Consider the following 16,649-nt stretch of genomic DNA (forward strand, 5'->3'; position numbering starts at 1 on the left):
TGTAATATATAGGTGCTGAAGTGGATCACCAGACAGTTGTTAAACAACTCAAATTACAGCTTATTTTTAAAGATGTTTTGTTCCAAGTGGACATTAATAAATAATGGCAAATGCTAAACCCTTGTAAAAGATGCACAAATAAAAAGGACTCATCAAGTCAGTGAACTGACTGAGTCATACAGATGAATGTATCATAGGTTGGCAAACATTAGTCCTCATAAGCTACTGGTCATACCAGACCATGCAACTCTGAGTGAATTTTACTGCTTATGAATTCATTTTTTTCCAAGGACTGTGTTTTTCTGTATAGTCTTGCTTTGACCATTTATGAATTAATAAAAAGTGGCAAAGACCTTGAGGAACATTAATGCAAAATCCATGGTGTGATTTGGTTTCAAAATCTTTTGACTTTTTAAAAAAAAAAATTCTGCAAGAGTTGCGGTTTTTGGGAAGTGGATGGTGAGCACTTCTGATCTGGAAAGAGCTGAGAAAGCCCATTATTATCAATTCACCTAGGGAAGCCATCCATCCTCTGCATGCTCTCAGTGTCTAGTTCATTCATGAGGCTGTGATTATCTTAGAGGTCACAACAAGTCATTCTATACAGTTTAGGTTTCAGAAATTGGTCTCACGACAATGAAATGGCAACAATGGGGATTAACATCATCACACATGAATAAAATGGGCCTCATTGAATCCACGAGAGTCTTAGATTCACAGTGATTCCCAATTCATGCACTTCATGAGACTTGTGGATACCCGTAGACCCAATTTCCATTCAGATATCTTGCGGTGAAAGGTCAAGGGGCTCCTTTAAGAAATGTTAGGCTTACCAAAATGTAGCATATAACTTGGAGCGTTATATAGCTCCCTTCTTAGCATGACATAGTTGGCACCAATGGCTGCCTTAGGTCGTCACAATAGCTTTAAACAGCCTGCTACAGCCTTTTAAAAACAGTCTAGTTAGAGGGCTCAGAGGGAGGTCCAGGCTTAATATTACAGGGGCAATGACACCCCATTGCTCTCCCGTAGAGCCACCATTGCAACTCCAGTATAATCTGCATAATGTACAATGAATCAACTTTTTATTAATCAAGTTTCTGTGATGAAAATGCATCCTCTCATACCGTATTGCCAATTCAACATTTAATTTTTAACATTTAAGCCACGGGGAGGCTGGTGCAAAACATTGTGTGTGCAGTTTTCAGCAAATTGAATGTCTCAGGGGATTAGGTGTGATCCTTGCCTTCAGCTGATGAGCCTCCACACACAAAGGGATCTGGTATTACATGATCAGACTTGTGTGCTTTTTCTGACTAACTTTCTACATAGAGACGCAGATGGGAGGAATAAATCAATACAATAGAACTACGTGTTCCCTTTTTTTTCTGGAATAGCAGCCTGATGATTAGTAATCAGTGTTGTGCTCATACTAAGAGACTGATTATCAGAACTCAGTGTTTCTTCACGGAGCAAACAGATGACAGGGACAGTCAGCGTTCAGTCTGATGACAAAATCGTGTGTCTTTCTCTAGCGGCAGCGCATGTTCTGGCAGCAGATGAGACGCATGAGTAATTACTAATTGTTAATTAAAATCAGTGATTTTCATAATAAGTATCTAAACAAGTTTGGACAACACTGACTCATAACTGCATAAAAATATCATAGATTAAAAGAACGATTTGTTCCATTATATTTTGATGATGCATCGCTGATTGACAGACTTAAAACCATAAAATAAACGTCAGAGAATAAGACAGAGAGTCAGGCGTTTTGCAGGAGTCCAGTGAAATCATATGCTGATAGCTGTAGTCAAGTCAGTTTAATTTCTAAAACCCAATATCACAAATTTCCCTCAAGGGGCTTTACAATCTGTACTGCTTCTGTGCTTGTTTCAGATAAGAAAAAAACAACAAACAATGAAAAAAAAAACCCTCAGCCAGAAGCTGGTAATCTCACCTTGTACTCTCGAATGATGCCGCTCTGAGTATTATGAGGCGGAGGCTCCCAGGACACGCTGATACTGGAGCTGTTGGTGAGCTGAACCACCGATACAGCCTGTGGAGGTCCACTTAAAACTGCAGACAGAGATAAGAAGGAAAAAGACATTTCTATAATTATTAACTGATACCAGTGTTATGGCGACACTCGATTATACACGTCTGTAATGTCTGGATCATTTCCTAATAATGTCCAAGAGGTTTGCTGCATAATTTGGTGCTTTTATTCTGGGAAATAGGAATGTCCTTGGAATAAAGGCTCAATTTGAATCCAATTAAATATTCATTAATTGTCTATTTAGTGCTGGAAATTATATTGTCGACATATATCACATTTTTGCATGTTCAGCATGCTTTTAATATTTGCATTCTATGTGGAATATTCATGACGAAAAACACATATTAACGTGCAAGTAAAAAAAAGATGCCACCAGTGTGTAAAGGCCATTATTCTAATAATTCCTCAACACTAAGTGATAATTACAGCTCCATGCTACTGACAAAGTTATTGATACCCCTTCTTACCCTCCTCAGGCGTACGCAGCAGAACCATGAGGCTGTCGTGTCCCTGTAACTCATTGAAGTAAGGGCGGATCTTCACTTCGTACTCTGTGCTGCTGTACAGATCTGCTAAGATGATGCTGTGATCGGACGTGGCCTCCACATCCTGGACCAACCAGGAGCTGCCGATAGTCCGGTAAAATACACGATAACCCTGAACGTACCGGGACTGAAAGGCAACCTGAGAAAAAAGTTGTCAAAGCAGAAAAAAAATACAGAGTTTCAAACAGTTTCACATTTACATCAGTAATGAAAAGCAGAACCAGCTGTGTTTGTACTTCAAGCTAATCTGTTGGTGTCACGTAATGTTTGGAGGAGTATTTGAAGTTAATGTTTGGAGATTAGCGTGTCCTCCGCACACTGCCAAGCCAACTTTGAAAAGTAGACTTTCTCATCTGCCAAGTATTCAACTCACAGTCCAAGAAATCCTGGCGCTGGTAGGAGACAGCACCACAGGCTTCTGCAGGTAGACAGACACTTCTCCTAACTCTCTCTGCACCTGCCTGTGGTCCACACCCTGTTCGGTAGGACTCCCGTCTGAAACAACGAAGAAATGCATTCGGCTCAGGACAAAAAATGCAGCTAAAGAGCAACTACTCAGCAAAAAATGAAAGCTTTTTGATGAAATTCAAAATTGCTCAAGGCAGAAGAGCATCACACTGGGAAAGCAATTAGTTTTGAGATTGCACATGAAAAGCAAGTTTCTCTAAACCATGTAGCTCATTATCTTGGTGCAGGCGTTACACTCTAAAAAATATAATCTGAAATCAAAATGGTACAGTAAGACTCTGATTATGCAAGAGTACAACCAGAATAAACTTTTTGCTTATATAACTAAACTCACCCTGCGTCCTGACAGGCTCGGAGATCGGGCTGGGGTCACTGAGGCCGTAAGAGTTGACCGCTCGCACGATGAAGAGATAAACAGTGTTGGGGAAGAGTCCGACCACCGTGTGCCTCTCCTGCTTCACGTGGTCCGCCACCGTTTGCCAGGTGCTTCCTACTGATTGGCTGAAAGAAAAAGAAACAAGCCTAATTAAAGCATTTCTCAAAATCAATTTCTTGTGATTTGACTGATATTGTGAATTTAATAATTACTTTGTTATTTCAGGATTTTGGGGGAAAGTAAAATGATGTTAGAACACCAAAAGTGCTGCCCTCTGCGTGAACTTTTTTTTTCTCCTGTTATCTTGAGAGCACAACTTCATTATCATGTTATCTTGAGATAACGAGGTAATCGGTTTGATCACAACTCTTGGCTTGTTGCTGATAGTCTGATAGCACAGACTGATGAAAGTGGAGCAGAAAATGAGAGAATCAGAGTCAGGAAGAGATTTTTTCCATTTGTCAGAGTGAGTAAATCACATGTAATATGCCAATTAAAGCTCTTACCAAGGTATGGGAAGATTGTTTTGCTGCTAGTTATGAGAAAACAAAATGAGATATATGACAGACAATGGCATAAATTAGTTGGTACTGTATTAGAGCTATAAGTTGCCATTTATTATTTCTGATTAATTGAGTAATTGTTTGGACTGAAAATTTGTGAATAATGCCAATCACAGTTTTGTGACAATTTGATGTCATTTAAATGACAAAAAAAACAAAGAAAAATCATCACATATTGGGAGCTGGAAATAGCCATATTTTGTCTTGATGACGTAAACCATTGATAGATTACTATAAAAAAAAAAATTAAATTAGATTAAATTCCATCTTAAAGCAATAGTTTGACATTTTTTACATCATGCTGTCTTGAAGACGACTTGAAACTAGAGATTGAGGCCATGTATGTTTACTTAGGTAATAAATCAAGTGAGAAGTAGAAGTATTTTCTCATTGACTTCAATACAATCAGACTTGTTTTTGCAACCGGTGTAGTCGACCCCTGCTGGCCGTTAGGTAGAATGTAGGTTTAAAGCTCTTCAACTTCTGCTTCATATGGCTTCACTTTTTCAGACCTGAAAGCTTCGTCCATTCCTTTTATACAGTCTATGTCGATGTGACTCTCAAATCTGTCCGCTAAATATAAAGCTTCAACCAGCAGCCACTTAGCTTAGCATAACGACTGGAAAAACTCCATCTGCCAGCATCCACTACACCTTGTTTAATCTGCACAAAAATCTAAATCTGATAACAACCATCTCTTGGTCATAGCTTCATATTTCCAGAGGTATGAGAGAGGTATCAATCGGCTTATCTAACTCTAAGGATGTAAAACAATTCCTTTAAATAACAGGGACAGGTTTAGATATTGCAATCTTAAACAATCATCTGTTGAAAATGATTCTAAACAGCCATTATTGAATGAAGGGATATTATATCGGCTGCTTCTTGGATCTATGAGATTTTATTCATCTAGAAACACACGGCTGGTCTCAGCTCACGGACAATGACGAGTTTTATTTCTTCTTTTTATTGCAGCAGGTTATAACGATGGCTCGTGAATGGGTCCTGCGAGGATACAACAGCCCGATGCTGCGCAGGGACGGACGACTATCAAACAGCGTGAGCACAATTTAACATTTTCTTCAACTCCGTGGAGGGGAAAATGGCGAGGTAATTACAACAAACAGGCCACAGCGTTTTCCTATCATCAGTGTTTCCTCCTCTGCCACCTCCCTCACCAAATGTTCTCAAGAGAAAATGTTTTGCCATTTAAATAGAGTCATCCAGTTTTTTTTTAAAAGCTGCATCTGTAAATGGGTTTGGAGTGGAAACGGTGGCTGCTTTTACTTAAATCCTCCTTGCAGATTTCTTCTACTGCACTTTTAAATTAAAAACTGAAATGAAAGTGTTGTAATGTACAGTATCCAACATGTGGACGCTGTGGGGGAAAAATATTGGTTTGTGCTTCTTTCTTTGTTGCTGAAGCCTGAAAGCAAACATTTCCAAATAATTTGTTGGTGGTGGAGCGTGCAACAGCGAGTGCATCTTCATCATCGGCTCTGCGTGCGAGTCTGCCACTGAGCTTTCTGCCACACAACGCTAACTGGACTTTTGTGTGTGTGTTTGTGTCTGCACACTCTCTCCTGCTTCTGTAATGAGTGAACTATCCAACTGGGCGAGCATCCCCTCCTTCCTTTGCCCCAGGACAGGACAGAGCTGCAGAGCTGACCACTGCAGTAATTGTCTCTTCTTTCACTCACTGTCTGTCTCACTAAAGCCTCTGGTTGGTTGTTAGAGCTGCCATGGCTCTCCTCGGGATTGCCACGGCTAAATACTGATGCAGTGAGTGTCACAGTTTCCACTTCAGGACGTCACTTAACAGAACTGTCTCTCCCTCAGGCAGAGATGAGTCATTTCCAAGCTCTAATGACTCTAAATGAAGAAGTTCTCATTATGCGGGGATAGTCGGAATACTAACGAAATAAAACAGCAGCAGTGGAAAGTGTGAATACAGTTTAAACAGCGAAAGATACTGCAGCACATAACTCCCTGTCAACGAAAGTTGCACAAGTTTTACACTCTTTTTGCACCAATTAAACAGGTTTAAACATGTTAATGAGTCAGTTTTACAGATGCTGGTAGGTGTTTTTTTTACCTATACAGAGAGCTAGGCTTGTTGTTTCCCCCCTTTTCTAATCTTTATGCTAAGCTAAACTAATAACCTGAAGTTAAATAACAGACAGCGGTTTCACTCCTTTTATCTAACTCTCAGCAAGAATACATTTATTTCCTGAAATATCAATATATTGCTTTAGTCAGACTACAGTCATGAAAACATCTTTTTTAATGCTTTTAATGATGTATTTTAATAGTTACGCTCCACATTCAAGAGCTGGTCTGATTCAAATAAAAGGTCTGAGCTGACTTTTAAAACTAAAAATGAACTAACGTACTGTCTATTGTTTATTACATGCAAAACACACAATAGCCAAATTCTGGAAATTGGTTATCAAACCAAGTTTACAAGCCTGGCTTGCAGGACTGTAACACTCTCCTGCCCTTGAAAAACCTACATTTACGATCAAGGGAAAATATTCTACCTTTGATAAAATGTGAGGATGTTTTATGGCCTTCCCAGAGGGGGAGAAGGTTACAGCTTGCTTTGGTTTCTGATGCATTTGCTGCCTTTCCTTTTCTTTCTTTTGGACTGTTAATACTTAGGGGTGATTATTGTTGATTATTGTTTTTGGACCTTGTAAAAGTTCTCAATATAAAGTCAAATTAATTTGACATCATCTTCATTTACTGTGAAAGTTCTTAATGTACCTTACTTGTTTTTGTTTTTATTGTGATACCTGTAGTATGTAAAAATCCAATAAACATACTTAAAAAAATAAATACACTCAGGTATAATGACCAGTCCTACAAAATAAGTGTTTCCGTCAGGAGAGGATTATGTGTTTTAGTCATCTGTGTGGTTGTTTGTATCTGTTTTCCTGCAGATAATCTCACGTACTACTGCACCCACCAGCCTCATATATTTTATGCACATTTACGACCCTGAGCTGAAGGACCCCTCATGGTTGTGGAGATTCACTACTTTCAAAAAACAATCATTTACTGCTGACTCTTCACTGCTCTTAACCAGCCTGTAGAGATGCTTTTTTGCATAAAATCACTAAGCAAAAGGAATTTTCAGCAATCATCTAGGCTAAGAAACTAGAGGCCATTAACTCAGAGCCTCCACTTTTATCTCAGATACACACCTGTAAAGTTTTGTAACTGCATCTCGCGTGGTTGTGACCGCTATTTTGTGGTAGTTTTGGTACAGTCGGTGCCTTACCTAACATTTTAGCCTTTTTGTGGCTCAAAAATGTACATCCATGGAAATATTTGGTTCTATTTTTAACTGGAGTATCTGTCGATTCATTCCAAACCCAAATCCACGAAATTCAGACAGATACAAGATAAATACTTTTTTTTTGTATCTTGGCTGCCACTTTGACGGGAGGCAGGAGGGACAACTGAGTGAGATCCAATTTTCTTTGTTGGGAAGGAAAGAGAGACACACCTGGCAGTAATGTGCACTTTGCTCTCCTGTATCAGCGTGTCATTGTGTACCTGAAGGCCTCGATGATGTACGAGGTGACTGCTGCTCCGCCTTCATGAGGGTTGGACTGCCAGGTGAGGGTGACAGTGTTTTTGGTGACCTCCGTCACAACAGGCTTCTGCGGAGGCCCGGGGAGCTGGATGAACTCAGAAGCTCTGGATACCGAAGAAACTCCATCATCTGTTACACAAACATGAAAGCAATAAGTGGACTCTGATCATTTTGGCTGAAAGTGGTGAAAAGTGTTGTCCTGTTATGGCTGCAGACTGTGCTCTTATGAAGAACATTGGCAGAATGTTTGGTTTCTTGAGCACGGAGGTGTAGTGCAAGAGTGACAGAGTGTGAAGTGTAACAGAGAGACAGAGTGTGGAGAGTTTTGGTGTGAGTACCTCTGACAGTCAACATCCCACTCCAGCTCGACTCCCCCGTGGCGCTGGATACCGTGCACGTGTACATCCCCGAGTCCGTGTCCTGATGAACAGCAGTTCATATTTGAGACAGAGAAGAAAGAGAACAAATGCTGCAAGCAGTTTTTGGGGTTTTTTTGAAGGATAGTTTGGATCTATGTCGATGATTTATAGAAATTTTCGATCAAGAACAGGAAAATCACCACATTCTCATGTGTGGCACTAGTAGAGTGTACATTTACTATAAGTTTTATGAATACAGTACAAACAATTTAATTCCCATAATAATAATAATAATTATAATAATAATAATAATCCAGTTTGTACTTTTATTTCACTACATTTTAGAGGGAAACTACATTACATTTACCTGACAGGTCTGACATCTTGCTCACAGGTTATTGCATCATAATAGAACATAATAATAATGTAAGTTCATATCAAGTAAGTAAAAAAGGTAAAGCTTTATTTCATGAGTCTGTAAATGAACTTCCAATTCAAGAAGTTTTCAGCTCAAAATTGATATTATTATAGAGAAAATAAGAATGTTCTTTAGAGAGGATGATCCATTTAAACCTAATTAATTATTCTTTTTTTATTTCTACAGAACTATTTATTGTGTAGAAGGAGTATAGTTCCTCTGAGCGCTCTAAACACTACGAAGCCATCACGATTTAGTTATATTATAATCGAGAGAAAGTAGACATCTCCAAAAAAAAAAAAAACAATCCAGTTTGTTAAATAGTACAGGTAATAGAAAAACATATATACTTTTAATATTGGGTAAAACTGTCCCTTTAAGGATGATAAAACCTGATTAAACAATCCGCCAAAAGACACCAGAAAGCTCCTTGGTGGGGTCATAGTTCAAGGATCTGAATCCTTCTTTGACCACAGTTGTGTGGTTCGCCATCATCCTAAAATTCAAATTCAGCCCATGCATGCCTAAAGTCACTCAGTAGCCTTCGCCTCAGCAGCTCTCAGAGCTCCACTGCAACAAACCATGAGGCAGCGCATCACACTACTGTACAAGCCCTCCTGTTTACATTATGACCTGTATACGCCTTCATGCTTCACTGACACTCCTGGTCTCGGCTCCAGTGCTGTGCTGGCAGAGAGCCAGTCTGCTGGAACCATCATCAGACCATATGAGATCATCCACCGCAGTGTTGACCTCTGGCTGACAGACAGCACAGCGTGCGGGCAGGTGAACTTCTTTAGATGACTTCAACTGCTGCTGAAATATTGATGGTGGGTAGGGGCATCAGCAGGGTAAATATTTTTAGTCCCTCACTCGTCATCTCCATTTCCCCCCTTCTTTTTTTCTCCTTGTCATCCCCTTGATGCCACACTAATGCATCTCTTCTGTTCCATTGAGCACATTGGCATGGCAGATTTCCCCAGCCTCAGTGGTGCATTGGACCAAACCCTAATGCTGCAAGTTTCCTGAGCGCCACAGCCGGAGAAACAAGACGAGGGAGGAAGTGAATAAGCATCGTCGAGGCAGGAGATTTAATTAAAAACCGGTCAGATGATTAATCATCTATCGCCAGTCAATTAATGAAAACGATGCTGCTTCGCTCCGTCCTTCGTGCACTCGCTGACCTCCAGGTGGGGTTATAGCACAAAGGGGCTGCCGACCGCTCTTCCATCAAAGCAGAACACATTAGCATTTACAAACAAGCACCTTCATTAACATTACAATTACACACCGCATGAGCACATAATTGCGCTGGAGAGATATGCTCAGCCTTAGAGAGATTGGTCTTTGAAACTTGGTCTCACCTCAATTTTACAAACGAAAACGGGGTATATAATGGAAAAGGACAAAATATAATGCTTCCACATGAGCCGCAGAGGAAGTGAAATAAGTCGGGAGATCAGGAAAGGTTGAGTTTTCAGTGCTGTTTTTTTTTTTTTTTTGTCGGATCCATCAGTCACACAGTCGGTTTCCCCTTCAGTTTAGCAGCAAAACTCATCCTTTTCACGCCCCTTCCAGTAAATGACACCCACTTAACACACACACACAACACACACACCTTTACGTCTGCGATTTGCAAAGTGCCATTCTCCATCAAGGTCATCCGAGGTTTATTTCCCAGAAGTCTCTCTCCATCCTTCTCCCATGAAATCTTGACAGAGGGCCCTCCGATGACACGGCAGTGCAGCTGTGCCGTCGCACCCTCAGATACAGTCTGATTGGCCGGACCTTGGCGAATAATCGGCGGGACACGACCTGAGGGACCTAGCAGTTTGAGGGGACAGGAGACAGAATATCTTGTGATCAGCTTAATAGTGTATAAAAGTGGAAAACACAACTTGAAGGTGTACAATATAGAGAAAAAGATTATGAAGTTGCCAGCCAGAGTGCAATGGGTGAAAATACTTTAGATGCTTAGTAGGCAGAAAATAATAGGCTGCATAAAAGCAAAAAGGCTCAAATCTGGTGCTTATAAGCAGCCTGAGGAAGAACATTAAGCTTGAAATCCATTGCTCATCCAGCATGGGGTCCCTAACTGTGTTCTTCATGAGTCTTATTGTTATGCACCTACTTAGTAATTAATATGTTTTGCTAGCTCATTAGCTGATAGAAGAGAATAATGAATAAACCTCCTCCAGGTTCAAACGTGACTGTGTGGACTCACCTCCCTCCACCTCCAGCAGCGCCTTGGTCAGCACGCTTCCTGCGACGCTGATGGCCTGGCAGATGTAGAAACCAGAGTCCTCGGGGTGGACGTCAGTGATGGTCAGTTCTCCGCTCATGGAGACGGAGTAACGGCCGGATTGAGATGGCGGCTGGCCGGGGAACAACAACATCTAAACACACAGACAGATAGCAGAACATAAGATTACATTCTACTGGGGCTATATTGTGTCTGTTCATCTGTTAATCAAATCATCATTTAGTCCATAAAATGGCAGGAAATTGTGAAAAATTCTCATCTAAATTTCCCAAGAGCCTGAGCTGGCATCATTGAGTTGCGCTGATATAAAAAAGGAAAGCAAAATCCTCACATATGAGCAGATCAAAGCAACAAATGTTTGGCTTTTTTTATTTGTATTTATAAAGACTTAAACGATTAATCAATTATCAAAATTATTGTTTGCCATGTTTTTCTGTTGTCAGACTAATTGTTTAGGCAACTACTTTCATTACTGAATAATCTGCAAACAACTTTTAGATTATTTAGCATTTTTCAGATTTAAAGACCTTCTTTTCCCTGCATTTTGTTTAATTGTTGTACAATTGAACTAATTTCTTTGCATTATTTTATATTATTTAATATATTTTCTGCATTTTGTTTTATAATACAATTCTGGAGCATTCATATTCCATGTAATAAATGTATTTATTTAAGTTGGGAAAAGTTGCGAAAATTCTTGAAAATTCTTGAAAATTCTTTTTTCTTTGTTAAATGATCTTCAGAAATAACCTTCAATAAAAACAAATATTATCTTGAATTTCAAAAGTTCATCAAAATGGATCATCAAAAATGTTGAAGATCCATTTTCTGTTGATCGACCACTTTATAAACTGATTAATTGCTCCAGTTTTTCCACATTGACGCTAACATGCTCACATTGCCGATGCTAACAGTTATGTGTAGAAACATCTTAGCTTAGCATGTTAGCTCACTAATATATAGTAAATCAGTACAGCTGATAATGATGGTAATGGCAATAAGTTTTTAGTCATAATAGAATGGGACAACTCAAAATTTTGATATGATTACGGCACCAAGGACGGTTTGTTTTGGTGTTTTTTGGGATGATGCCACTAACAGACAATTTATAGCGGTTCCATTCTGTTTTTTTCTGTAAGTGAGATGAATGTGAACAAGGGGGAAGGGATCCACATCAATCCAGTCAGCCATCCATTTCATTCCTCTAAGAGGCTTAGACTTTGGTGGAGGGACAGAGGTTATAAGGCGACAGATAATCCCCCAAATACAGCAAAAAAAAAGCTCTACAAACAGCCGAGCCATGCCTCAACCATCCCGCAGACGGAAGCTTATTCACAAAATCTGTAGCTGAAGTTCCTGTTTGCTCTCCGACAAGCTCCTAAAAACATCTGAAGCTGCTCCTCCAAGTCACTGATCCCAGCTGCTGTTGAGCAACAGGGTATTTATAGTTGGGTACGGTGTGGAAGGAGGACAGTGTTTGTCTGGAGGTTTGCCCTGAAGATGCAGTTCCCACACCTGGTGTACTTCCTGCCACCTCTCCCTCCTTCTTTTCTACTTCCTCACCCCCCCTCCCACCTCCTCATCACTACTGTCTTACACTGCGGTCGTAAAGCAGAAGAAACATTTCTCGCCAACGCAATACCGCAATGCCTTCCAACACTTTGTCTCTAGTCATATCTCTGAGCCAAATGCAAATGTGCTGCACTCTTGTTCGCCTCTCGCCCATATCTCTTAGAAAAATGTGTCTTGATAAGTGTGAGCAACCCAAAAAAAAGTGTGAGAGAAAGTAGGATTAAATCAGACAAAACCTGTTCATGTTGTTGTGCTTCTTTCTCGCCTTTAAAACAAAGGAGGTGTGAAGCCCTGCTTGTTGATAAATGATAAACAATACAGATCACAAAGAAAAAATCCCCCAACCACTCATAATTAACAACCTGAGGCTTGTTTGGAGAGCACATTTATTCATAAGTAGCCTAGTCATCCCCTGACTGGTAAACAGGTTTTTAGAGTAATGGATGGAGCTGCAATATTTAGCATTAGAGGATTCTTGTTCCCTGCTCCAGCCTCTTACCTGGCTGCCCTCTTTCTGCCAGAAGATGGCAGGTGGAGGGTTTCCTGTGGTGCCGCATTGGAAGGTGATGCTCCTCCCCTGTGTGGCAATCTGGTCTCGGGGCTTTGTGGCAATCTGAGGTGGCACTGGAGGAGGAAAAAAAGGCACGATGACCCATTAAAACCCTTTCTACTTCAAGAAAAAAGTGCCAAACTCCACTGTGCAATCAACACCTGGTTTTTTAACAAGAGGTGGGAGAATTATTCTCAAAACTCAATTACAAGTAAAAGTCCTTACTTAAAAGAATTATCAGGAAAATATAGTTAAAGTGTCAAAAAAGTATTATTTTATTAATATTCTGCATAAAAATGTCTCTTGTGAGTGGTGTGTATAACATTACTGGCAGCATTTTATTTATTGATATGGAAATATGAAAACCTTTATTGATTTATTACAGAACAGATAATGCAGAAAATTATGCCTGGGATGATTTTGAAATGGTGTTAGCTATTAATTGTATTTATATTTATTCTTTATTTGCCATTTTCATTTTTACAAGTGGTTGACAATGTAATATGTGGTATGTTAAAATGTAAAATGATGTATAATAATGTTATAAATATTCTTCAATGAAGTGGTTTAAGAGGGCAGACTTTTAAGCACATTTCCATTATCATATTGGTGTAAAATCAGTGCAGATTCTACATAGAAAAGATATATTTTCATCTATTTTTAGCTTAAAAACTCGGTCACCATATCAGTAATCTGTGGTTTCACATTATAAATCTGAGGGGTCATGAGATGATTAAAGAGGCAGTAAGAAAGAAGAAAATGCAAAAAAATTAAGAAAGTTTTGTGATCTTTGCTTTGATCCCCAATAGTGGAACTGTTAACAACTCATACACATATGTTATATATATGTTAAATGTTGTAATTTGGTAAGAGGTCCCTGGTTAATCCTTTAACTATGCATATAAACTCATCATGTGTAACTATAGCTGTCACGTAAATGCAGTAGAGTAAAGGCACTGATTGCTGTACACTTCTTGAGTAAATGTACTTTCAAAAACTGCTTTGAACCCTGATCTGTTTCCACAAAACACTCATCAACTCTTAACAAGAAAAGATTTTTGATCTATCACCACGCTGTCTCATCTTTAATGAGAGACATCACCTCCGTGTCCTCGGAAAATAACAAATCATCGCCGTGTTCTGCAGCGGCGTTCAGATGACATTTACTTTAGTTATTTTGGGAAAGGTCTGGGCAGAGCTGCCAATTGCCAGCTCAGGTCAGATCATTGCGTTAGCCACATCATCACATCCTCTGTGGGCTTACACTGACCACCGGCTTCTACCTACGGTCTGAAAAATTGGCTCATGCTTCCCGTCAGATGAGAAGCTGCTCCAGCCTGGATTCATTCTCTCTACAAATCTCTGTGCGGCACATATGCACAGACACACACGCACACACATAAAAGAGCGTGTAAACACATATTTTCCCCCAGCACATAAGGTATTTGAGTCATCTGCGTCGTGTCGTAATAATCTCACTATAAGAATATGTTCCCAAACACATAAGACGTCTCATACTGTCAACAACATCAAAATGTTTTGATTATGTTTTTATGACTTTTCTCTCTTGAGATGCTGAAACGCCTTGAACCACACCTGATGCGTTAGTTTCACACACTTATGTTCTTATCATTTATCACATTAAATTGGCCTTGTTGACTTGTGACTCTTGTTGAAGACAGTAATAATTTTTTTTATTATATAATATAATTTTTTTATATGTTTTGTGTTATTTGTTTAATGATGTAAGTCTAGTTGGAAGTATAAAGCTGGTGTAACAAGCTACATACTGAGAGAGGTGATATGTTTAATGGAGTATGGGGTCAATTGGTCAGATTTTGCACAAAAAAAGAACCTCTACAGACTTTGTGTCTTATTTATTACTTATCTGATGTTCTTATACATTACATGATCAGATTGTTTAACACTTGCACTTGGAAATGTGCGTGGATTTATAGTATGTGGACAATATGGACAGGGTTTGTTTGTTGGACTAACTGTCCTTGTAGATTGTAGTTATGTTTCTTGTGATATATTTACAATAGAGTCCAATATGTAGAGTAGATGATGTTGGTTGGTTTTGTTAAGATGTTATTATTCGGTACTCTTAAAATGTTTTGCTTGGTTGAAAAATACACTATAAGTAACAGTATGTCTCTTTAATGTGCGATTTATGTTGTCTTTCAAAAATAGATGCCTGATGTACATTTTATTTTATTATTATCATTATTGTGTCATGAATAAAAGGTAGTCTTAACTTATAAACATAAAAAACATTATAAATTAAACAACCATTCCATTCTCTCTTTCTGTCTCTACTTTTTTTCTGTTATTGAGTCAGAGATTAAGACACCTTTAATAATAAATCAGAACAATCCACATTATTATTATTACTATCCTAATAAAACAAGTATTAAATAAGAAAAAATAGACACACCAAAGGAAAATATTAACCATTGTATGCTAAAACTAAACTACTAGAGATGCTTGTACTTCTACTACTACTACTACTACTACTACTACTACTACTACTACTACTACTACTATAAAGGGACACAAGTCTACATAATTGTAAGTGCAGCTATGTGAATTAATCAGCCTTTTAAATACTTAAACATTTTTTTTCTGCAGCTCGAAGCAGCTTCATCATGTCTGACAGAATAACCCGGATGATGTCATAGTGATGTCATAAGGGTGGTTGTTTACAAGTTATGAAGGGTATAATGAAAAAAAATGTTTACAGTTGTTTTATGGGAAATGTAGGAGCAACAAGGACTAAAGATGTGTATTATTATTATTAAATAATCTAATGTAAAAGGACATCTAAATATCTATAATACTGGTACCAAAAAGTTGGGAGGTTGTCTACAATGTAAATGAAACCGAATGCTATAATTTGCTTATGCTTTGTAGCATACATTCAATTGAAAACTGTGCAGAGACGATGTATTTTATGTTCAGACTCATTCAGATTTGTTTTTTGTAAATGCACAGTCGCCCATAAGGTTGGAATAAAATATATATATGGTTTTTTTTACCTCTTTCCATGAAATTATTGTGACAATGTGAGATAATCTTGACAGATAAAGTGTATATATTCTCAAAACTTTATTAAAACAATCTCTTCCAAACATATCACAATGAAAATGAAACCACATTAACAGAGGATTGTGTCTGAAAACAAAATTATTCCAGTTTTATGGTTGACTGTGTATATCCTCTGAATTATGAATTGGACACATTCTGTTTTTATCTATGTTTTACACAGCGTCCCAGCTTTTTTGGAATCAGGGTTGTACCCAACATTATTCATGGTAATAATGCAACAATTGTTTATTTTTCTGAGATCAAATCATGTCCTCATTTCAAAGACTTCCAATGAGTCGTAATTAAAAACCATGCAGCTGCATGTTGAACAACTGTAGCTGTGAATAAGAGAGGGTTGTTTACATGGTGTCACACTCTCCCCTACACAGCAGATGTGTGTGTGATAGCAGGCCTTAATCTGCTGTACATTAAGTCACTGTGTCTGAGGCTTACTTAATGCCCGACCGCAGCAACAGGCACGCTGTCAACAACTCCGTGCCTAATGGAGGAACTTATTTACACCATTAAGCATTGATTGTTGATTTCAAAACCATTAAGAATACCACACAGGAAAGAGCACTGCCTTTAAAAAAAAAAAAAATTAGCATAAAACAAATGCCTTTTTTGTAGAGAAGAATTAGATGGAAAGTGAACTTACAGAACGGGCCGACTGGAATGATGATAGGGTTTGAAACGTGATGGAGAGAGATGGAAAATTAATGAGATGGATGAAACGCTCCGCTACAAAACAAAAAGCGGTGATAGCATGGAAAAGAGCCAAAAAAGAA

General features: G+C 38.7%; 1 protein-coding gene across 2 annotated transcripts in view; it reads right to left on the reverse strand.

Annotated features, from left to right (window-relative positions):
• The window catches only part of zgc:77784 (uncharacterized protein LOC402947 homolog), a 58,267-nt gene that overhangs the window by 13,532 nt on the left and 28,086 nt on the right, over window positions 1-16,649 (reverse strand). For both annotated transcript variants that reach the window (XM_059331746.1, XM_059331745.1), the window contains exons 7-15: window positions 12,724-12,848; window positions 10,614-10,785; window positions 10,008-10,213; window positions 7,951-8,032; window positions 7,573-7,741; window positions 3,407-3,573; window positions 2,978-3,099; window positions 2,527-2,743; window positions 1,961-2,079 (exon numbers count right to left, since the gene is read on the reverse strand). In XM_059331746.1, the coding sequence (XP_059187729.1) occupies window positions 1,961-2,079; window positions 2,527-2,743; window positions 2,978-3,099; window positions 3,407-3,573; window positions 7,573-7,741; window positions 7,951-8,032; window positions 10,008-10,213; window positions 10,614-10,785; window positions 12,724-12,848 (1,379 nt within the window). The remainder of the gene's footprint in view (window positions 1-1,960; window positions 2,080-2,526; window positions 2,744-2,977; window positions 3,100-3,406; window positions 3,574-7,572; window positions 7,742-7,950; window positions 8,033-10,007; window positions 10,214-10,613; window positions 10,786-12,723; window positions 12,849-16,649) is intronic.

The sequence above is a fragment of the Centropristis striata genome, chromosome 4 (genome assembly GCF_030273125.1).
Source record: "Centropristis striata isolate RG_2023a ecotype Rhode Island chromosome 4, C.striata_1.0, whole genome shotgun sequence".
Classification (NCBI taxonomy): Eukaryota; Metazoa; Chordata; class Actinopteri; order Perciformes; family Serranidae; genus Centropristis; species Centropristis striata.